General features: G+C 36.3%; 1 protein-coding gene across 1 annotated transcript in view; it reads left to right on the forward strand.

Annotated features, from left to right (window-relative positions):
• Positions 1-701: 701 nt before the first annotated feature.
• Copb1 (coat protein complex I subunit beta 1) overlaps positions 702-24,833 on the forward strand; it is a 41,642-nt gene continuing 17,510 nt past the window's right edge. The window contains exons 1-14 of the mRNA XM_090348105.1: positions 702-805; positions 1,500-1,649; positions 5,843-6,072; positions 6,796-6,965; positions 9,059-9,173; positions 11,965-12,057; positions 13,984-14,121; positions 15,075-15,194; positions 16,080-16,187; positions 16,271-16,417; positions 17,929-18,074; positions 19,292-19,388; positions 21,798-21,958; positions 23,509-23,629. Coding sequence (XP_090204231.1) covers positions 1,559-1,649; positions 5,843-6,072; positions 6,796-6,965; positions 9,059-9,173; positions 11,965-12,057; positions 13,984-14,121; positions 15,075-15,194; positions 16,080-16,187; positions 16,271-16,417; positions 17,929-18,074; positions 19,292-19,388; positions 21,798-21,958; positions 23,509-23,629 — 1,737 coding nt within the window. The 5' untranslated portion in view covers positions 702-805; positions 1,500-1,558. The remainder of the gene's footprint in view (positions 806-1,499; positions 1,650-5,842; positions 6,073-6,795; positions 6,966-9,058; positions 9,174-11,964; positions 12,058-13,983; positions 14,122-15,074; positions 15,195-16,079; positions 16,188-16,270; positions 16,418-17,928; positions 18,075-19,291; positions 19,389-21,797; positions 21,959-23,508; positions 23,630-24,833) is intronic.

The raw sequence follows: 24,833 nt of genomic DNA on the forward strand, positions 1-24,833 counted from the left end.
ACAGTGCTCAAGCCCTGAGTTGAAGCCCAGGACTGGCAATAATAATAATAATTGACCGGAAAACTTTTTTGAGAGGTAGGGTGGGCAACAAAAAGTGAGATATGGAAACACAAATGGGCAAAACTTAAGTTGTTATGCAAGGCTGATTCTATTAAGGCTTTGGAAATAAGTGAACCCACTTAAGTGACCATTTTCCTTGATATATATAAGAAATGCAAACTACTGGATGCTGAAATCATAAATAGACTACATTGTAGAAATTACACCAGTCCAACTTGTGAGGTTTCATACAATGTAGTGACCTTATTAAAACAAAAAAGAAGAAACAACTTACTTACCGGATAGTAATTACTTCCCAGTTTATTGGTGGGAAAGCAGGAAGAGTGCCCCCTGAGTCTCTAGCTCCCATTAGTTCAGTGCTGGACCACAATAGCACTGTACAATTGTTGCTCCTTCTTCAAGCCCTTACATCCTTTGGCCATTTTACTTCCTGGAAGAACAATTTCCAGTTAACGCTTAAATGGCCACAGTGCTTAAATACTCTCTTCCATTGTGCACCCAGTGTTACGACCCAACCCAACGGGGGTGGGGGGGCCTCGCTGAGCTACGTGTAGCGCGCAGCCGCGGAACGGAGCAGGCTTGTCCTCTCTGAGTCGCCGTAGTCGCCAGGTGGCCGTGGCCCGAGCCGTTGCCCCACCCACTTCCACGTCAGCCGAGAACTCCGGGAAGCCTTCGCGGCCGGGACTGGTTGGAGCGGAGGAGGTCGACGGTCCCGCGGTCGCCGCCGCTACCCCACCGGAGCCAGGTAGCGGGCCTGCAAACCCCGAGCAGAGGCGCGGTGGGCCGCGCCGAGGCAGGGACACTGCCACGGGCCGGAGAGCCGCGAGGCGGGAGCGGCTAGGCCTCTCGCGGAGCCCGGCTGAGGGAAGCGGAGGGCGGAGGCCAGGACTCTCCGCCGGACGCGGGGCCCGGCCTGCCGGCGGGCCCGCAGCCTCCTCACTTCCGAAACCCCGAGAGCCTGCGCCCGAGGTCGAGGCCTGCTTGGCTGGGAGAAGGGCAGGGGGAGCGGGCGGGCGTGCGCGGGTGCCGTGGACAGACCGCGGAGCCCGGGGAGGCCGCGGCCGAGCCCCGGGCCACAGGCCTTCTAACGTGTGCACCCCGCATCGTGTGTTGTTCGGTGTGTGTTCTGTCCTTTGGCTTGGCGGCGTGCAGTTGTGAGTTGTCACTGCTTTGTGGGCCTTACTTTTACCGTCCGACCGACATCCCCAAATGCCGGGTGGGAGAGAGGGACAGGGGCGGCGGCGGATGAGAGACTGACAAGTGTGGTTTCCATTGGAGTTTATTTTTCTGGGGGAACATAGTTTAATTCACATTTAAAACCCCAAGAAAAGTCCAAAACACTCCAAGCTAACCGAACTCTTAGACAGCAAAGATCACTACTGTGGGACTTAAAAAAAATGTATAAATGGGTAATGATCTCGCTGACTTTATTTTTCTAGATTTTTCTGGTATCTGTCATCCTTGAATCTTACATTGAGGTTGATTATAACCAGAAACCATGACGGCTGCCGAGAATGTGTGTTACACGTTAATTAACGTGCCAATGGATTCAGAACCGCCATCTGAAATTAGCCTAAAAAATGATTTGGGTAAAGCTTTTTCTTTTTTAATTTAAATTGAACTTTTAAAAATAGGACATTACAACATTAAGTTGAACATACTAATGGTGTGTATATATATATATATATATATGTTGTGTAATGTTTACGTTAAATCAGGTTAAACATGTCTACTTAAACATCCATGGGTTTCTTTATAGTGAAAATATTATGTACGGTACATACTTATTAGCTACAATCATCTTGCAGAACTTCATACGCTTTTCTAAACTGTAATCCAGTACCCATTGAACAATTTTCCCATTCTGCCTTCTCCCAATCTCATCCCAGCCTCTAGTAACTTACTATTGTACTTTCAACTTTATGATGATCTAGGTAAGCCTTGATAATATTTTGAGAATTAGATAACAAAGTAAATGTAAGACTATTTGTATTTTATGTGTCTTAAAATTAGAAATGCTTAATTCTCATCTGAGCTTTGTTTGTAGAGTATGTTGTGATCACAAATGAAAATTCATTGGTTCTAGATAGGTAACACTAATTTGTGAAAGTAGATTACTATCTCTATAATACAGCTAAAGAACTACAATCCTCTAGTTCTTATAGATCAAAATTAACATAATTGCTTGTGGTATAATGCATTATATTTAAATGTATTTGACAATTCTGTGTTAGTAATAGGTTGAGAATGTGAATTGGAATGTTAATTCCTTTGTTTGGTTAGCTTCTTTTACTTAATAAATCCCAAAAGAAATTTATTTTTCAACCTATTCAAACAAATGACATCAATTATTTTCTCTGATAGTTTTAAGTTTTTTGTTTTCAAGGCTTTTTTCTGAAGAAGAAAACAAGAACTGTTTTTTGAACATAGAAGGATATACTGTATCTCCTTTGAAAGGGAATACTGGCCATACCCAGATACACCCACCTACCTGTAATCCCACCTACTTAGAGGGCTAACGCAATAGATCATGAGTTCAAGGCCAGGTTGGCAGTTTAGCAAAACTGTCACATAATTCAAAACAAAACAAAGCAAAAAACTGAGGCTGTGATTCAGTAGTTGAATTCTCCCTCAAGAAGTGTTGGGTTTGATGCCTAGCCCCCACTACTGGAGCAAGGAGTGAGGGTAAGGAATGTATACTATAGTGCTTTTACTTTATGTAAAAGCCAGGCCTGGGGCTTGAACTCAAGGCCCTGGCACTATCCCTGAGCTTCTTTTGCTCAAGGCTAGCATTCTACCACCTGAGCCACAGTGTTACTTCCAGCCTTTTCTGTTTACGTGGTTCTGAGGAATCAAATCCTGGCTTCATGCATGCTAGGCAAGCACTCTACCACTAACCACACCCCCAGCCCTATTTTATTTTATTTTTGAGTCAGAATCTTGCTAGGTAGTTCCATCATGGGCTGGATGCCCTCACACTCATGATTCTCCTGTCCCAGCCTCCCAAGGTCTGGGATTGTAGCCCTTGTTCCACCATGCAGTTATAGGATCTGATTCTGTCAAGAAAAAAGAAATTGTCATACACTTTGTAAAGTAATGATTCTTTAGGTGAACTATGAGAAATACAAATTAAACTGCTACACAAACTGTTAAACATTGCAAAGAAAATTTTGCTTTAAATACTGAAAATATCTTTGGAGTTGGAAAAGAGACACTATTTTGTTTGCCTATTGTCTCTTTATAGAATACTGTCCAGTCTTAGTTGTCTGTTGGGGTCTGTTTTTTTGTCTTGTTTTTATTCTTTTTTTTTTTTTTCTTTTTTCCTTTGCCAGTCCTGGAGCTTGAACTCAGGGCCCGAGCAGCATCCTTGGGCTTTCTCAAGGCTAGTGTTGGGCCTTCTCAAGGCTAGCGTTCTACCACTTGAGCCATAATACCCTTATGGCTTTTCCTGTGTATGTGGTAACAAGGAATCAAACCCAGGGCTTTGTGCATGCTAGGCAAGCACTCTATCACTAGGCTACACTCCTGGCCCTGTTTTTATTCTTGGCAGTACTGTGAATTAACCCAGGGCCTCTTAAGCCTGGCAATTCTACTACCACACTGAGCTGCATCCCTAGCCTTTAACTGTCTATTTTTGAAAACAAAAAGAAGCCCTCTATGTAATATTTATTTGATACCATTACATACAAAAGCTATGAAAATTGCCACTTTTTTATATTCATGGAAAACAGAATTTGCTTTTAAAAAATCATTAGATTAGCTAGGCATGGTGGCTCACCCCCATAATTTTAGCTACTCAGAAGGCTGAGATCTGAGGATCACAGTTCAAAGCCATCCTGGACACGGAAGTCCATAAGACCCCTATCTCCAGTTAATCACCAGAAAACCAGAAATGGCACTGTGGCTCAAGGGGTAGGGTGGTAGCCTTGAGCTGAAGAGCTCAGGGACAATGCCCAGGCCCAGAGTTCAAGCCCCATAGACTGACCAAAAAAAAAAAAAAATTACTAGATTACCCAAAGTGCCTAAGACTATAGATGGAAAGATAAAGAATAAACCTTATTCTAATTAAAATAATACTTTTGTCTTAATTGCAACTACCTTAACTATCCTCCAAATAAGTTTTCTCTAATTTCACTTTAAACAAAACCTGAGATATGAAAAAGTTTAGAAATGCTTCAACTATTTACTTGTTTTTGATCATTGGATCTGAAATTCATAGTTTACATTCTCCAAAGTAGGAGGTACTTAGTATATTTTGGTGATTTGAATTGATCTTGAAATTTCCATACTTGTGATAATGCTCAGAGAAAAATGGTTTTGGAAATCTTAAAGGTATAGAAAATTCACACCTTTCTTTTCAATTTGAGTTGTTGAAATTCATTGTATAGATTTTTTTTTATAAAGTTGCTGTTAAACTTTTTATAGTTGTTACAAGTGGACCTCTGGTCTGCTAAACTTTTAGTAATATACTCACTTGTGAAAAATAGTTTACAAGAAAAAATAACAGTGGAGCGAAAGAAGCCATTAAGGTCATAGTGACACAGTTTTATGGCTTTTGGACTTTGTATTCTTTAAGTTATTAAACAGTAGGGGAAAAATACTTAAAAATCTAAATCAGGGATGGGGATATTGCTTAATAGTAGAATGCTTGCCTAGCATGGCTAAAATTCTGAGTTCAATCCCCAATGCAAAAAAAAAAAAAAAAAATAGAACAAGAGTTTTGGAACAGGGCTGGGAATGTGGCTTAGTGGTAGAGTTGATTGCCTAGCATGCATGAAACACTGGGTTCAATTCCTCAGTACCATATAAACAGAAAAGGCTAGAAGTGGCGCTGTGGCTCAAGTTATAGAGTACTTTGAGCAATTAAGCTCAGGTACAGTGCTCAGGCCCTGAGTTCAAGCTCCATGACTGAGGATAAAAAGTTTTGGAACCAAGAGTAGAAAAATTTATTTAGGCTCAATGACAAGTTTAACCACTTAGGATTTTGCCTAATTTGTACATATAACCAGAGGGTATTCTGTGTTCTACAATATATCAGAATATCCTAATACTATTGCTGGCTATAGAGCATTTGAGGCAAGAAAAAAACTTTGATTTGCCTAGTTTTTCTTGTGGCCCTATCAAGTGGTCATGAAAAGTCTCCATCTCTTTGACAAGAGAAACTCTTCTTTTTATAGCCTCTTAGCAGTAGTTGTTAGCAATCATTTCTCATACTAGGTCTAATACTACCTTTTAATAACTTCTCACTAATTCTGATTGTTTTCTTGATATGTAAAGTGTCTTAAGATTTACAGATAAATGACCTGTGCAAAGATACGCAACTTAAACTGGGTCCTGGTGGCTCATGTCTGTAATTCTGGCTACTCAAGAAGCTGAGATTGAGGATCATAGTTCGAAACCAATGCAGGCAAGAAAGCCTATGAAACTCTGATTCCATTTAACCACCAAAAGCCAGAAATGAAGGTGTAACTCAAGTGATAGAACCCCAGAACTGGCGTACCAAAATAAATAAATAAAATTTAAAAATAGATGAATGTATAGATACATGTATGTAAGTACACACTCACACACACACACACACATACAACCATACATTTGTGGTAGAGCCAAGTGGTAAAACATTGTCATTTGGATTTGTACCTTTATTATTTTATAAGAATCAAATTTGAAATGCAAAATATAATTGCCAATAGTAAAGTATGATTTAATCAGTTTTTTAAAGTTCCTGAGGAATTTTCTTTTGAATAATTGTGTTTGTTTTGCTTTTTAATTATTGAATCAGAAAAAGGAGATGTGAAGTCAAAGACAGAAGCTTTGAAGAAAGTAATCATCATGATTCTGAATGGTGAAAAGCTTCCTGGGCTTTTGATGACCATTATTCGTTTTGTACTACCTCTTCAAGATCACACCATCAAAAAACTACTTCTGGTATTTTGGGAAATTGTTCCTAAAACCACCCCAGATGGGAGACTTTTACACGAAATGATCCTTGTATGTGATGCATACAGAAAGGTAAACCAAACAGTAATTATTTCTGAATATTTCTTTCATTTAAAAATCATTTAAAATTGGGCTGGATATGTATATGTATCGTAGTTGATTGCCTCCCTAGTAACTGCGAGGCTCTCAATTCAAACCCCAGTAAACCCTCCTTCAAAAATACATTGTAAAGGGGGTGGAACGAGCTTGTGGTAGATTTTGAACATGAACTTGATAAGATAAAAACTGTACATGTTTGTCATTGAAAGGGTAAAGAGTTATTGTAAAGTTCTAACACTTGTTTTTAGAAATTTCCTATTCGTTTTATATGTATTAATAAAAAATGACACATGTAGTGTAAGACAAGTAAGAGCTAGGTAAAACTTGTTTTAATCAATGGGATGTGATGGTCTTTTTCCTCAAACTAATATTTTTCATTTTTTTATATGTAAAATTGGATTTTTTTGTTGGTCATGGAACTTGAACTCTGGGCCTGGGCATTGTCCTTGAGTTCTTCAGCTCAAGGCTACTGCCCTACTCCTTGAGCCACAGTCCCATTTCCAGTTTTCTGGTGATTAATTGGAGATAAGAGTCTCACAGACTTTTTTAGTGCCTGGGCTGGCTTTGAACTGAGATCCATAGATATCAGTTTCCTGAGTAGCTAGGATTACAGGTGTGAGCTGCCACGCCTAGCTATAAAATTGGATTTTTATAAAAGCTAAAACTCACCATTTCCTATTTTAATTTTTCCATCAGGATCTTCAGCATCCTAATGAATTTATTCGAGGATCTACTCTTCGTTTTCTTTGCAAATTGAAGGAAGCAGAATTGCTTGAACCTTTAATGCCAGCTATTCGTGCTTGTTTGGAACACCGACACAGCTATGTTAGGAGAAATGCTGTTTTGGCTATCTATACTATCTACAGGTAGATGTTCCTTTGGCTTTTCTCTGTGAAAATTTACTCTGTGAGACCAGAGGGTTCAGAATTTCAGATTTTACATAAGATATTTGCAAATACCTTTTGACTAGCACAGTATTTTTTCCTTACTGTCATTAACTTGTGAATGTAGAAAAGTCAGAAAGAGTTGGCATCATTGGTCCCTAGCTTCTGCATGACAAAAATCCACCAAAATGAAATTACATTAGTGCCATTTAAAAAGATTATTCAGTTTATAGTTCAAACCATTGACTATCATTCTCAGTTGTATTACCAGTACAAAGACTTGATTTTTTTTACTTAGTTTTAGAATTTTGTTTTTGTGTGATGCCACTTTTTGCACATTTGGCTTTTTAATGAGGAGGGCTGCAGTTCTTCACTAATTTCTATCCTTAGAAGGCTGAATATTTAACTTTGCTTAATGATACATATTTGTGAGCTGAGGCAGGAGTGGCAAGTTCAAGGCTGACCTGGGCTATGTAGTGAGAGCCAAAAGGTCTTGGAGCCCACTGTTGGATGCTTACACTTGTAATCCTAGAATTGAGGTTGGAAGCCAGTCCAAACAGAAAAGATACTCATGAGACTTTCCTCCCAATTAACCAGAGAAATCAATGATTTCTCAGTGATTGAGTGCCAGCCCTATGGAAAAAGCCTTGCATTGAAGCTCCAGTACTGACACCAAAAAAGAAAGGGAGAGAGAGAATATTTGGGCTGAGGGAGTGGTTCAAAGAGTAGAGCACCTGCTTTACAAGCACAAGGCCCTGAGTTCACACCCAAGCACTGTATGAAAAAATAAGAGGGCTTGTAATGAGTTCAGTGGTAGACTTCTTGCCACATATGTGCAGAACCTAATCCCTAGTAACAACAACAACAACAACACCCTGAAGATTTAGAGTTGAGGAACAATTGAAAAAACCAGTGAGGGAGGCAAGATATTTGATTTTTATAGTCACTACTATTTTAAAGTATAATACAATTCCTGTAAACACCTTCGTACTTTAATATGCTAGCATGTTTGATGGAAATATAATTCATAATTATCTTACCTTTGAAAACACTAGGTTTTATTTGCTAAGGAAAGTAATATTCTGGTTAATAATGTATTCATTTGCTTATTACCATACAACCTACAAATTCCAAACTTTAGACCACACAAAAATTGTGATACTTACAAGCAATGGAAATTTAAACAATGAATTGGCTCTGTGCTAGTTATTATGAATTGCTAAATGAGGAATCACTTTGAAAATATGATAATGGATTAGTTATAAATTTTAGGTAAAGTGACTATATTACAACTTGACAGATATTTATTTAAATATGATTAGAGAAGTAGGCAGAGTATAGATAAAATTGGTTAAAAAATAATAATTGTCAACAGGTTTTGTTAACCTGATGTTTAGTCTGTGTATTGAAAATAAAATAAAAGTTTAGAAAGTAAATAATGAAGTGGCTATAGTTTTCAGTTAATGAAAGTCCAAAGGACTGTTTTTTTCTCTAATTATTAATTAAGAAATGGTTAAGCTGGATGGGCACCAGTGGCTCATGCCTGTGATTCTAATTACTCAGGAGACTTCAGATCTTAGAATTGCATTTTGAAGCCATCCTAAGCAGAAAAGTCCACGAGATTCTTACTTCCAATTAAACACTCAAAAACTGGAAGTGGCACAGTAGCGTTAGCCTTCGGCACAAAGAGGCTCAGGGACACTGCCCAGGCCCTGAGTTCAAGCCCTACAATACATACACACACACACACAAACATACACGAATGAAATGGTTGAAGCTTTGTGAGTTAATGGCAATAATGATATTATTACTGTATTTCTAAATTATAAGTAAAACAAATGTTAGAATATTAATGTGTGTTGAATAATTCTTTTTTCTTTATTGAAATGGAAGTGATAATTTGATAATACATAGATATAACATTATTTTCATCTCCAACTTCTAATTGATTTAAACTTCCCAAAGTAAAAGGGCCAGTAGTGTTACAAAGTCATAATTTTGGTCTTGCTCTGAAAGTTGCTAAAATAGCAAAATAGGTTTTGATTAAATATGGATATAACCTGTTTCATTTAAAGAAATTTTGAACATCTTATACCTGATGCTCCTGAACTGATACATGATTTTCTGGTGAATGAGAAGGATGCAAGTTGCAAAAGGAATGCATTCATGATGCTAATTCATGCAGATCAGGTAAAATGCTTTTAAAAAAATATCTTATGAGTGTATGTGAAAATAAGAAGTAATACATAGGCCTAATTATGTTTTCAGTTAATAATATAGCTGTTGAGTTTTTTTGTTGTGCTTTTTTATATTTTTTGATTTAATTTCTATAAAATGTTTTTTCTTGACCTATCTTTACTTAAATACTTAAATCTTTTTTAAAGTAAATTATCGGGGTCAGGAGCTTGGCCTAGTGGTAGAGTGCTTGTCTAGCATTCATGAAGACCCGAATTCAATTTCTCGTTACGGTATACATAGAAAAAGAAGTAAACATAGAGCTCCCATATGACACAGCAATCCCACTCCTTGGCATTTACCCAAATGTCCAGAAATAAGGACATACTAAAGCCACGATCACAACGATGTTCATTGCAACATTATTTACCATAGCAAAGATATGGAACCAACCCAGATGCCACTCAGTAGATGATTGGATCAAGAAGGTGTAGTACTTACACACAATGGAATTCTATGCTGCCGTCAGAAAGAATGACATCACCTCATTTGTAGGAAATGGAAAGACTTGGAAAAAATCATACTAAGTGAAGTAAACCAGACCCAAAGGAACATAGACTCAATGGTTTCCCTCATTTGTAATAATTAGTATATATCTAGGACTCTCTTAGCAGAGAATTACAATAAGTCAAAACCTAGGTACATAAAGTCATATAGGATAAGACTAAATGAAATGAACTCTAGGATATGGGAACAAGAGCTTTATCTTATGTGGTGGTTGTTCTTAATATACTGTGTTATTTCTCTTCTCTTTATTTGCCCTTATGGTTAATCTCATATTGTTACTGGGAAGGGATATCAATGTGCAAGAAGTAATGAACCTACTACCTGACAGATGTAACTGTAACATCTTTATACATTATCCTGACAAGAAAAGAAAAAGCCAAAAGTGGTGCTGTGGCTCAAGTGATAGAGCTCTAGCCTTAAGAAAGTCCAAGGACAGTGCTCAGGCCCTGAGTTCAAGCCCAGGACTGGCAAAAAAAAAAAAAGTAAACAGGCATTTCAGAATGCCCTCTCCATTGTCTGGGAGCTTAGGGTGGTGTTTGTTTCTGAGGATTGAATGGTGCCTATGGCATACTAAATGGAAATGGGGCACTTGAACTACGTAGCCTCACACTTCACTACATCATTTTTCCAAATTGAAATTTTTTTGGTTATATTCTATTTACTATACTATAGGGCTTTAGATTAATGTAAATCTGAAATTGTTCAATAGAGAACAATTTGTTTTGTATAGGGTGTACACTTAGGCATGTTTATGAAAGTAAGCTAGCCTATCATGCTCATGTATATCCTTTGTAGGCCTTTTGACTTTCATAAGTAGATACCAAGTCTATATCCACCTATGCTGACAGTTAAACTACACAGATCCCTTCAGGTTAGCAGGAAGGATTTGCTAGCTAGTCTTCATCATCAAAATTGGGAAAAAAATGCATGAAGACTGAAAGATATGGAATCTGTCATTCCTCTGCAATCTTAAGTAATGTCATTGTACGCAGGTCTGCCTTCATAATTTTTTTAACTTTTATTGTGTTAAAATTCAAGTAACATCAAATTTTAATTATTTATAAGTATAAAGTTCCGTGGTATCAAATAACTTGTTAAATGAATTCCTCCTTACTCCTGACCCTGGCAGTCACCAGTTTACTTTCTATCTCAGTAATTTTAATACTCGCTAATTATTTCATATAAGAACAATAATTTGGTATTTGTTAAGACTATCTTACTTCACTTAGCCAAATGTTTTTAAGGTTTATTTGTGTTATAACATCACAATTTTTCATTCTTTTTAAGGCTGGATAATACTCTATTTTTTATTTATTTATTTTATTTATTTTTTTTTGCCAGTCCTGGGCTTAAGCTCAGGGTCTGGGCACTGTCCTTGGACTTTCTCAAGGCTAGAGCTCTACCACTTGAGCCTCAGCACCACTTCTGGCTTTTTTTCTTTGTATGTGGTACCGAGGAATTGAATCCAGGTCTTCATGCATGCTAGGCAAGCACTCTTCCACTAGGCCAAACTCTCGGCCCCTAATACTCTATTTTAAACCATATTTTATTTTTATTTACATATTTATCAATAGATATTTGAGTTTCCTTTGCCTTTTGGCTATTGTGAATAATGGTGTTAAAATGATTATACAAATGTCTACTCTTCCTACTTTCAGCTTTTTTAAGTATGTAGTTAGAAGTGGAACTGCAGAACCTATGGCAGTTCTTTAATTTTTTGAGGATCCAATACACCATACTGTTTTTGATAGCTGTACCATTTTATAAATCTCACCAATGATGCACAAATTTTCTGTATTTCTCTGCATCTTTGCCAACTTAACTTTTGTATACTAGCCATCTTAAGGGTTTAGAGATGCTATTAGATATTGTCATTTATTTCCCTAAACCATATTATAAGAAGACTGTTTATACAAACAACAATGTTTGCCCTCTTGTAGAATTTTACTAACCTATACCTTTGGTTTTATGTTATTCACTTGTAATAAAGAATAAATCACAAATATTTCAGTTAAATTTATTGAGATCTGAAATTGCTCAATAGAGGAAAAAGTTGATTTATCCCATGTACTTGACTTTTTGTCTTAGTTTATTTGATAATTCTTACTTCACTGGTTTTCTCCAACTGGTTTCTCCTTGTCCTGATTTCTTTATTTTATATTTTCATAATTTTAAGCTGCATTAATCATTGTGTTGAATGAGGTGAACTATGATAAATATATTCTTAATTTTTTTAAAGGATCGAGCTTTGGATTATCTAAGTACCTGTATTGATCAAGTTCAAACATTTGGAGACATTCTACAATTAGTTATTGTTGAATTGATTTATAAGGTAAGAAGAAAGGTTGTTTATGATGAGTAAATAAACTCAACAGTTTTAAGAGAAGGCTAAGTAGTCTCTTATGTAGTATCACTCATTAGGATATTTTAATTATAGAAATGTTTTACATTGGCTCTTTTCCTCCTCACATATTTACCTGTTTCCTTTCTAACTGTATGTAAGGAATTCTGTAAAGCATTCCTGTATTCAGCTGTCAAGAAATAATTGTGGATTGTCCAATTCCCTGATAGACTGAGAAGTAAACTTTAGGATAAAACATTTTTCTTGTACTCCAGACTACACTAAAAACAAGTACAAAAGTCATACTTTTTGCACTCCTTGAAATTTAATTTTCATAGTTCAAACCCATCCCATAAGAGATGAAGCTTAGTAGGAGGTTATTGGAGTCACTGCTTTCAGAAGGATGAAGGTAATTCTCCTGGGATCCTGAGTTCTTGTAAAAGGAGCAAGCTCAGGAACTAAGGATATGTGTCTGTGTGTGTACATATATATGTGTATGTATATATCCTTTATATATGTATATGTATATATATGCACATATACATGTACACACACACATACACACATATCTCCTTGGTAAAGTTTTCTTAGCTTGCACAAGACCCTGGCATTAATACAAGGCCACAAACATTAATTTTTAAAAATAAAAGGCACTTCATTAGCACTTTTTTTTTTTTGTGGATCATGAGGCTTGAACTCAGCCTGGGCGCTGTCCCTGAGCTCTTCAGCTCAAGGCTACCACCCTACCCGTGAGCCATGCCCCACTTCCCATTTTCTAGAGGTTAATTGGAGGTAAGAGTCTGATGGTCTTTAGTGTCTGGGCTAGCTTTGAACCTTGATCCTCAGATCTGAACCTCCTGAGTAGCTAGGATTATAGGCGGAGCCACCTGCCCAGCCTAGTAGCACTTTTTTTAAGACAAGGCCACACTATGGCCTTGAACTCAAGGGCCTAAGGGAGCTGCATGGATTAACAGCACTTTAATTTGTTCTGTCTACTGGAAGAATTTCTTTAATGTGAAACTGGGATTGTAAAAATACCATTCTTATGTGCATGATTTAAGTATGTCACTAACATTCTCAAAAAATAGGTTTTCTCTGTTAGCCAGTGACTTCTGTGTTTAGTGGAATTATATTAAGAAAATAAGTTATATTAAAATTGGATTTTTAAACATCATCCAAGTAATAGATATTTGGCTATATATATTTTAGGGAAATCTAATATGAATATTAAAAGGTTTTAAGCATTACTTACAACTGGAAAGAAGTTTTCAGTTTCTAGTAATGAATATAATCCCAAGCAATAGGAAATAACTAGAGAAATAATAATAATGACCAAAGAATATGTCTTGCTTGAGGAACTGTATTTTTCTTTTAACTGGTAACGTGTTGCCATCCAACATGTTTTTCTTGTTGATATAACACTGAGAATAAAAATGAAGACCAAATTTACTGTCCTGTGCTGTGAGTACATTTAATATTTTAAGGATTGTGTGTCTACTATACTAATATTTGTATACTTGGTTAATATGAGTGTGTACAAGTGAACTGTCTTTATTATAATTTCTTATGGAACAATGAAAATATGTTATGATTGAAAGAATAAATGAAAAGTAGCTAAAGCAATTACTTGAGCAGAACTACTTTCTGAAATAACCTATGTTGTGTCATATTATTGGCCAATACTTATGTCTTTATATGATTATTCTTAGCTTTTACATGAAAAACTCTGGTGTCCCATAAGTTAACATCTGTAAAAGTATTCTATTTGAATCAGTGCTAGGGTTATGGCTCAGTGTTAGAACATTTGCCTATCATCCATGAGGACCTAAGTTCAATCCCAAAAGGAAGGAAGGTAGAAAGGAAGAAAGAACGAAAGTCTCCCTGAAATCTGTTGAAGCCAAATATTTTCTTTTCCAGGTCTGTCATGCTAATCCATCAGAGAGGGCTCGTTTTATCAGATGTATTTATAACCTATTGCAGTCATCTAGCCCTGCTGTAAAATACGAAGCTGCTGGGACATTAGTAACACTTTCAAGTGCACCTACTGCGATCAAGGTATTATTGAACATTATAGTTCACTATTGGTTGTGTCATATAGAGGAAACTGCAAATTTTATGGGATTGTCTTACATAGCCCAACCTTTCTTCTGTTTTACTTCCTGCTTTCGTATATACAAGAGCATAAAAAGAGACAGGAAGGGCCAGGAGTTTGGCCTAGTAGTAGAGTGTTTGCCTAGCATGCACAAAGACCCGGGTTCAATTCCTCGGTACCACATACATAGAAAAAAGCCAGAAATGGTGCTGAGACTCAAGTGGTAGAGCTCTAACCTTGAGAAAGTCCAAGGACAGTGTTCAGGCCCTGAGCTCAAGCCCATGACTGGCAAAAAAAAAAAAAAAAAGTTATTCTTAAAATGTATTCTACATTTTTGTCTTTTGTAATTGTTCGAAACATCTACTAAAATACTTTAATAACTAAAGGTCATTTTGCCTTTTTTATTTTTCTGGTGATAGTTGAGTATGAACTCAAGCATACAAGCATGCCACTGCTCAACTCAGGACTTACATTTACTAGGTCAGGTATTCTACTGCTTGAGCAATGCCTCCAGCCTAATTTTTCACTGTCAGGTGTACTAAGGTTGGACCCTCTGTTGAAACAGTTTTAATAGCTATAATGATTGACATTTTCTATCTGCTCTTTTCTTTATTTCAACCTTTAATTTTTTGTCTGTAAATAGCTACTTTTGCCTGTATCAGCCTTTTCTAATTATAATGCTTCTGATCTTTTGTACTAATACTAAGATTTTGATAAGATATTTTCATTAAATAATACTAAGGTTTATTAAATTTAAGTAGTAAAGATGTATATTCCTCTGAACAAAATGCATAAATGACTGTAGTAATGTTGGTAAGTATATTTTGGTTTCTTATGGACATGTTTCTGCTTATTTTCAGATTCTATGCTTATGATTTCTTAAAATGTATTTCTTTTTTTATATATGTATATATAGGCTGCTGCTCAATGTTACATCGATTTAATTATTAAAGAGAGTGACAACAATGTCAAGCTCATAGTTCTAGATCGATTAGTAGAATTAAAAGAGCATCCTGCTCATGAAAGAGTCCTCCAGGTAAGTGTTATCTGAGAGAGAACTATCCAAAATGGAATATTTTTCAATTTACATCATTTCTAAGCCTTGTTATTTTAGTTAACCTAAAATTTTGAAGACTTGGGGGTTAAAATTGTAGTTATCTGAAGTATAATTCTAGAGCTGAGGATATAGCTTAGTGATAGAACATTTGCCTAGCTCATATGACTCCCTGGATTTGAGCCTCAAGCACAAAAGTGGATTACATTTGTAATCTCAGCTGATATAGAATGTCTTTAAATATCAACTTCTTGATATTAGTTTGAAGCCAGCCCTGGCAGAAAAGTGTGAAAGATTCCATCTCCTATTAGCAAGCAGAAAGTCAGAAGGATATAGACAGACAGACTTAAATCACTACAGCTTTTAAGTCTTATTTCATGACATTGGTTTGTTGAAAAGACCAAACCAGTTGTCCTCGACAATGCTGCTTCTTTTGCCATGTGGCTTGTTCTGTTGTAGTGTTCAGTTTGTTCCTCTAACTCCTATATTTCCTAAGTTGAATCTAAAACTTCATAGAGTCATAATATACATAATCAGTTTGAATATAGTCTGTATGATATTAATACTTTATATTGTATTACATCAGGAGACCAAGACTATGTTATTGCTACCACTAGGAATTTTATTATTTTAATCAAAAGGTTAAGGTTGTGATAGATATAACTTATCACTGTGCAGTTAAGATTTACTTATGATCAGAAGTCTTCTAACTCCCATTTCCTGTATGGGGAACAGGAAATGTTTCTCTTTTTTCTCCATTTCTTTCTTCATGAATCTGATTGTACCAAAATAAATCTTGCTAAATTTTTTTTTCTTCTTGTGATCAGAAAGATCACTGTTAATTGTCAATTTTTTGCTCTTTTTCAGGATCTGGTAATGGACATCCTAAGAGTATTGACCACACCAGACTTAGAAGTACGAAAGAAAACTCTTCAGTTAGCACTGGATCTTGTGTCTTCTAGGAATGTTGAAGAGGTAAAGTAAAACTCTGTTCACACCTTATAAGTAGTCAATCCAAATGTGATATAATTTTCACTTACTTTTACTTCATCCTATAGCTGGTTATTGTCTTGAAGAAGGAAGTAATTAAAACAAATAATGTATCTGAACATGAAGACACTGACAAATACAGACAGCTCCTTGTACGAACATTGCATTCCTGTTCTGTCCGATTTCCAGATATGGCTGCAAATGTTATTCCTGTGGTATGTATTTCTGAAGATCTTAAATATTAAATTCTCTAGAAAATAAAAAATTTTAATTCTACTTATTAAATGTTAAACTAAAATCTCAGCTGTCTGGAATCATTAGACCTCACAGTAAGAAGTGATTTTTATGTTCACCCTTAAACTAAGAAGTGTTAAAAAGTCTTGACTTATTTTTCTTACATCTTTATGAAAAAGGCAAACAAAACACAGTGTCCAAAAAAAATGCACCTCTGAGATAAAGTACTTACTTAGCATATGTGTAGTTGGGTTCAGTCCTTAGGACCACAACTTAAAAAAATATAGCTTCATATATTAAGTGATTTTTTTTTGTTTTTTTGGCCAGTCCTGGGGCTTGAACTCAGGGCATGAACACTGTAGGGCTTTTTCCTCAAGGCTAGCACTCTGCCACTTGAGCCACAACACCATTTCTGGCTTTTTTTATGTATGTGGTACTGAGGAATTGAACCCAGGTCTTTGTGCATGCTAGACAAGCACTCTTAGCACTAGACCAAACTCCCAGCACTAAAGTGATTTTTTTTAATGTTTATTAGTTACCCAAAATAAAATCATGCTATTATATTAGTGTGTAGCATATTTTTCTTCCAGCTATTTCTTTTAAAACTTAGCTAGTAAAGTTGAATTAGTTGTGAAAAAATTTCACATAATTGCTTTCTATCAAGAGTAGATAGCCAGGCACCAGTGGCTGACACCTAGAGTCCTAGCTACTCAGGAGGCTGTGATCTGAGGATCATGGTTCGAAGCCTGCCTATCTGGAAAGTTCATGAGACTCCAAAAAATGGTGAGGAAAGAAAAAAAGAGTGTGCTGTGGCTCAAGTGTTAGAGTGCTAGTCTTGAGCACAAAGTGGCTCAGGGACAACACCTAGGCTGAGTTCAATCCCCAAGACTTGCAAAAAAACAAACAGAAAATAGTAGATTAAGTAGGTTATTGTAATTTGAACTTTGGCCTTTGAGCTTGAATATTTTTTCTGAAATGAGTGATTTCAGTTATAATTTAGGAGTATCATATTTTAAGCTGTAGATCTCTAGTTTATAATAAACTTTTCTACACCAAATCCATTTGTAACTTTTGTTTGCATAACACTGTCTTTCAACTTACATTTTGTTACATATTTGTAAATTACCACATTGAGAATTTAAAATATTTGAAAAACTTTAGTTTTGTTTTTGATCCATCACGGGACTTGAACTCAGGGATTAGGCAGTGTCTCTAAGCTCTTCTGCTTAAGGCCAATGCTCTGCCACTTGAAAGACAGCTCTATTTCTAGTTTTCTTCTAGATTTCTACTTCTAGTTAATTGGAGATAAGAATCTCAGAGACTTTTCTGCCTGAGCTTGGCTTTGAATCACAATCCTTAGATCTCAGCCTCCTGAGTAGATAGGATTACAGGAATGATCCACAGGTACCTGGCTAGATTCATTAATTTATTTGTTGGCTTAGGTAATTTTATTCCTGAAAATTATATAAACTGTTGACCTTTGTTCTTTTAGCTAATGGAGTTTCTCAGTGACAATAATGAAGCAGCAGCTGCTGATGTCTTGGAGTTTGTTCGTGAGGCCATTCAACGTTTTGATAACCTGAGAATGCTGATTGTTGAGAAAATGCTTGAAGTCTTTCATGCTATTAAGTCTGTCAAGTATGTTTAAAATACATTTAAATGTAGAGTAAGAGTTCACTCAGTTTTTATTTTCAGAGTCATTTAGTATAAAATAGAATAGAGAGGAAATGATTCAGGACAAGTCTAATTAAAACAAAGTAAAAGTAATAACAAACATCACTATATCTCCAATGTCCATATCAGTAGATGAAAAAATTACAGTTAATTTAGATAGATTTTTGTGTTCTGATTTCAAAACATTGTGAATCCTAAACTATGGTGCACATTTTAAGTGGCATCATTTTTATAGCATTGTTATTTATATCTTCTTTAGCATTTATTAAAGAAAAAGACTGAAAATACAACTTAGATCTGTGCTTCCCTTTAGATTAGTTATTGCTAATAAAGGATTGTAGAATACAAATTTTGCTTTATTTAAAGCATCTGATGGATAGGACTCTTAACAGACTCCTATGTCTGCTTAGATAGGAAGACAGTACAAAATGTTTTAATGTGAAAATATGATAAACAAATGAACAAGATTTCCCATATGCTTTTGAAAGTATAATCTCTTGGAACTTCAACTTCTGTAATTGGATTTTTCTAGTAAATTCAACAAAAATCTTTGGGAAAAGACAACTATAGATTATTCAGTCTAACATTTTATTTCTTATTAGCATATTTGTGTGTGGTGGGTTTTTAAATTTGTTTTTCTTTCTTGTGCCAGTCCTGGGTTCAAACTAAAAGCCTTGGTGTTGTCCCTTAGCTTCTCTTTGCTCAAGCTTACCACTGTATTACTTGAGCCACAGCACCATTTCCAGTTTTTAGAAGGTTAATTGGAGATAAGGGTTCCTCATGAATTTTCCTGCCAACCCTGGCTTCAAACTACAATCCTTAGCTTTCTGAGAAGCTGGGATTACAGATACAAGCCACCAGTGCCCAACTGAGAACAATTATTATTTTTTAAATATTTTTTATTATTAATTTGTTATAGAGTTACTAGCATTTCAGAAGTCGAGTAATTTTTTTTTAACATCACCACCCCTTTCTTTACCTTAGAAGAACAGTTGTTTTTATTGTGATTTCTTCACAGAAATGAAACCTACTGCTTGTTGTATTCTTTCTGAAACAAATTCCATAGTGCCTTACAACCACAAAATCTGGTAGTCTTGCTTTTACCTTAAATTCACACACAGATCTCTGCTTTAAGATGTGTATTCCAGGTCTGTATTTCAGATTTTGCATTTTTGTATTAGGATTTATCGAGGAGCCTTATGGATCTTGGGAGAATATTGCAGTACCAAGGAAGACATTCAGAGTGTAATGACTGAAGTCCGCAGGTCCCTTGGAGAGGTATGTTTCAATGTAGTCAGTCCACTTTGTATGGTAGTTTGTGCTGATGGTGGCTAGGATATGTAACTTAGTGATAGAGTGTCTGTCTAGCATGCATGAAACCCTGGGTTCAAAAGTTAGTACCACCTCTCTCCCTTAAAATCTGACAGCCTGGCATGGTGGCTCATACCTATAATCCTAGTTGCTCAGTAGGCTGAGAGCTGAAAATTGAGGTTCAAAGCCAGTAAAAAAAAATCCATAGACTCAACTCCAATTAACCACCAGAAAACTGGAAGTGGCACTGTGGCTCAAGTGGTACGGCACTAGCTTTGAGCTGAAGAACTCAGGGACAACAACCAGGCCCAGAGTTCAGGTCCCATGACCAATAACAGCAATAAAAAAATCTGACATTTATGTGTTAATTTGTTCTTGTGGATGACATTGTTGTTTGATTTTGTGTGATGGTACTGGTGTTTGAAGTTGGGACCTGTGCTTACTAGCAAGAATTTTACCACTTGAGCCATACTAGCCTGGCCCTTGCTTTTTTATAACACTAAATTAAATGCATTTTAATTACCCAGATAATTAAGTCTTACTGGCTATGGGAAATTAAGATATATCTCACCCCGACAAAAATCATAATGCCTGTCTATATTACTTATTTACTGTTAGCAAAAATTTTGTTAGAACAAAATTGTTGTGATTAGAAAAAAGGAAAAAAAGTAAAATTCTGCCTTAGCCATGTGTTTTGAAAACACACATGAATTTTATTATTTATGTACTAAAACTAGCAGTATTCCCTAATGTGAACAACCTTATGGTAGAACACAATGATCAGTGGACTGTGTATCAAGAATACTGGGTTCTACTCCAGTCCATAATTAGCTCTGAAGCATTTAATTTGTGTTTCTTAATTGACTGGATAGTTTTTTCACTTACAAAATAAAAGATTTCTAAAAGGTCAATTTATATATTGTATTGTCAGGGTAATATATAGAGGGATTACAGTTATATTCGTCAGTGAGTACATTATTTCTCTATCATTGATACCCCTTCTCATGGTTTGGGTTTTTTGTTGTTGTTGTTGTTGTTGTTGTTGTTGTTGTTGTTGTTTTTGGCCAGTCCTGGGCTTGAGCTCAGGGCCTAAGCACTGTCCTTGGACTTTCTCAAGTCTAGAGCTTTACCACTTGAGCCTCAGCACCACTTCCGGCTTTTATCTGTATGTAGTACCGAGGAATCAAACCCAGTTCTTTGTGCCCCCTCTCAGTGTTTTTGTCCTCCTTTCCTTTCTCCCACCCCCTCCCAATCATCTTCCTTTCCCCCTTCCCTTCCCAATTTCACTAGAAAATGGGAAGTAGGGCTGAGGCTCAAGGGGTAGGGCAGTAGCCTTGAGCTGAAAGCTCAGGTACAAGGCCCAGGCCCAGGGCTAAGATGGTAGCCTTGAGCTGAAGAACTCAGGGACAGTACCCAGAGTTCAAGTCCCATGACCCACAAAAAAAAAAAATTAAAAAATGGTATAACAATTTGAGGATCTCAATCGAAGATAGCATGGGTAGACAAATCTTCCTGACTCAATTTAACCAACAAAAAGCTGGAACTCAGCCAAATACCAATGCTTTTCATACCTGTTGTCCTAGCTACTCAAGAAGTTGAGATTTGAGGATATTCCAGTTCAAAGCCAGCCCAGGCAAATTCAAATGACTCTTATCTCCAGTGGGCCAGCAGAAAGGCAAAACTAGAGATGCTGCTCAAGTGGTAGTCATCCTTAAGTGAAATAGCTAGGCAAGAATACAAGGCCTTGAGTTAAAGCCCCAGTACTGGCATACCCATGTACACACACACACACACACACACACACACACACACACACACACACACCCCAACACTGGTATGTATACACATGTACACACACACACACATCCCAACACATTGGAGCTAGAGGAATGGGTCAAATAGTAGATTGCTAGTTAGGAAGGCAAGCAAGCATGAGGCACTGAGCTCAAACACTGGTGGTGGGAGGAGAACGCTTGATCATTGAAAGAGTAATTGGTAAGTTATTTTTTTGTGCAAAAGGAATTCTCCTAATGGGAATTTTAGAATTTGGAACTCTGCTTTCACTTTTTTTTTCTTCCATGCTAGTGTAGTGAGAAGAATAGGACTTTGAAGTTGTTTGTCTTGGGTTTGAGTCCTTACTCTGCCTTTTATTAATTGTATGTTTCTGGGCAAGTTAAACAACTTCAAGCCTCTGTTTCTGATTCTATTAAATGGGAATTTTAATTCTTTAGACACAAGTAACCTAAGGTTTAGGAAGTGTTTGACACAAAGTAAATGCTTCTAAGGTTTTATCTATTTCTTCCTTGAAATTTCAACCAAAACAATTTTGTTTGCTATTGTGTTACTACTAAGTAATCGTTTTCAATTGACTTCTAGATACCAATTGTAGAATCAGAAATAAAGAAAGAAGCTGGTGAATTAAAACCTGAAGAAGAAATAACTGTGGGACCAGTTCAGAAGTTGGTTACTGAAATGGGTACCTATGCAACTCAGAGTGCTCTCAGCAGTTCCAGACCCACCAAGAAGGAGGAAGACAGGTAACCTAGCCCTACCAGCTGAACTATTATCTTGTGTAGAAAATAGTCACATGATTTATTAGTTTGTTTATATGCTCAAAATGAAAATGTTATCCAGTTAAGATACTTGAAAGAAAGAATTTTCTCCCTAGTAATTAATTAAGTAGGTGCTCTTACCATTGAACAGTATCCCTCCCCCGACTTACAGCATTTATTTATTTTTTTTATTTTTTATTTTTTTGCCAGTCCTGGGCTTGGGCTCAGGGCTTGAGCACTGTCCCTAGATTTTTTTCTCAAGGCTAGGGCTCTACCACTTGAGCCACAGCACCACTTCTGACTTTTTGCTATTTATGTGGTACCGAGGAATTGAACCCGGGTCTTTGTGCATGCTAGGCAAGCACTCTACCACTAGGCCAAACTCCCGGCCCCCAGCATTTATTTTTTATTCTGATTATTTTTTAAATTTTTCTTCAAACTGTGATCTTCTAGATTTCAGCCAAAAGTGGTTGACATTACAGCTATAAGCCACCTGATTTAAGACTAAAATATTAAGCTTGATTTAAGACTAAAATATTGATGTTTTTATTCTTTATTCTATCTTTTTATAGTGAAGATGAAAATGATACTTAAAACTTTACTGAATACTCATAAGGGGTCTGTATCATAGCCTTTTTAAAATTTAGCATACCCTAAGTTTTATAAGGGAAGTTTAATTGTGACATTTCCGGATAACATAATGTATTCCAATATACTCCACTCTCACTTTTTCCTATCCTACTCTCCTTAAAACAATTTCAACATATTTCATTATTCTATTTTTATACGAGCAAATAAACTTTGTTTATCTTTCATTTTGTCCTTCTTCTCAAGCTCTCTGCCTTCTAACTGTTATCCTCTCCTGCCCCTTCCCCCCCCCAATCTTTGTGTTAATTTTATCCAAAGGTTTCTCCATGGTATTTCTAGGTGTGCCTGTATTGTATTTTGCTCAAAATAATCCTTATTGCTTTCACTTTTTCCATCCTATCTCATATAGTCTTAATAATGACCTTGGAGATATTATCTCTATTTAATGGAAAGGAATTTGAGACTTAGTCTATAATCTACCTGGTAAACAGAGAATCTGGGATTTGAAACTAACTCCTTCAGTACACACTCTAATTACTTGGCCTTTCCATTCATTTGGCTCTTCAGTCATTTGAAGACAAATGTTAAAAGTCGTATCTTCATTTTCATTTTCCCTTTGAGAACTAAGAAGTAAGTTAACTGAGTTCCTTATCACAGAAGGGTAGCAATAAGGTAGCTTACCTGAATTGCCTGTACAAAAGTTGAATGCAGTTGATACCTTAAACCGGGAGTATGGCCCAGTGGCAGAGTGCTTGCCTAGCATGCATAAAACCCTGGGTTCGATTCATCAGTACCATATACACAGAAAAAGCCTAAAGTGGTGCTGTGGCTCAAGGGGTACCCCACTATCCTTGAGCAAAAGTGTTCAAAGACAGTGTCTAGGCCCTGAGTTCAAGCCCCAGGAAAGAAGAAGTTGGCAGCGTTTGTTTCTCTTGGTCATTTTGCAGACCTCCCCTGAGAGGATTCCTTCTGGATGGAGATTTCTTTGTTGCTGCCTCTCTTGCTACAACCCTGACCAAGATTGCATTGCGCTATGTAGCTTTGGTTCAGGAGAAGAAAAAGCAAAATGTAAGTTCAGTTACTCTACATCTACCCAATAATTATTGAGCACCTTCTATGTGTTTTTGAATAATAAGAAAGTTAAAAAGTTAATGCTGAAGTTCATATCAGTTTAAAAAAGAACTTGAGTTTAATAGGGAAAAATGGAACAGTAGAGTAATAATGACTGTAAAGTTGACAGTAATGCAATACTAATGCCATATGATTGGTCTATTAAAGGAGATATAAGCGTTTATGAACTCATTAATATTTGCTAGCATTATTCAAGAGCCTGTAAAGTGAATAGGTGCCTGTATTCCTCCAGCATATTCATATAGTTATTCATTGTTTCATCCTGTGTCTTTTAAATAATTCTCACCTATGGTTTATACCCTGTTACAGCTTCTAAGCATTTATTTATACTATAAATAATAGTACATTATATATTATGAATAGTAGCACATCAACATTAGCATATTAATATTAGATATCAAATATTAGCATATTCCATATCATAAATAATAACATATTTCCTTCCCACCAATCTTAACTCCCATCCTTTGTCCTACATGTCACATCTACATATCTTTTATTGGTTTTTTTTATTTTTTATTGTAATTAATAAAAGGGTTACATGATATTTGTCAGATAGAAGGTGCATTAATTCATATACATTGATACCCTTTCACATGTCTTGGTACCCATTATCCTCCCCCCCACCCTCCCACCCATCTTGGTTTTTCCCCCTTCCCTATCAAATTTCAAATAACCAAATACAAATAAATTCAATATATCAGATAACAAAGTGAGATACTATACCAATATGAGATAACCAAGGGACAGCAAAGGAGATGAGAGACAACATAGTACATTAAGGACAACAATCATTCGTTATATGGCTTTTGTTTCAATATCCTGGAGGTCCTTTCAATTAGCTTCATAGTATATGGCCTTATGTATCAAGATTTTGCTCTATTGCAGTTCTCTGCTAGTAGAGCCCAAGGTTTCTACTGATTATGACGAATGAGGGAAACCATTGAACCTAAGTTCCTTTGAGTCTGGCTTACTTCACTTAATATGATTTTTTCTAAGTCTTTCCATTTCCTAACAAATGGGGCGATGTCATTCTTTCTGACAGCAGCATAGAATTCCATTGTGTACAAATACCACAACTTGTTGATCCACTCATCAACTGAGGGACATCTAGGTTGGTTCCATATCTTTGCTATGGTGA

Source organism: Megascapheus bottae, chromosome 16, assembly GCF_031878675.1.
Source record: "Megascapheus bottae isolate mThoBot1 chromosome 16, mThoBot2.hap1, whole genome shotgun sequence".
In the NCBI taxonomy this organism is placed as follows: domain Eukaryota; kingdom Metazoa; phylum Chordata; class Mammalia; order Rodentia; family Geomyidae; genus Megascapheus; species Megascapheus bottae.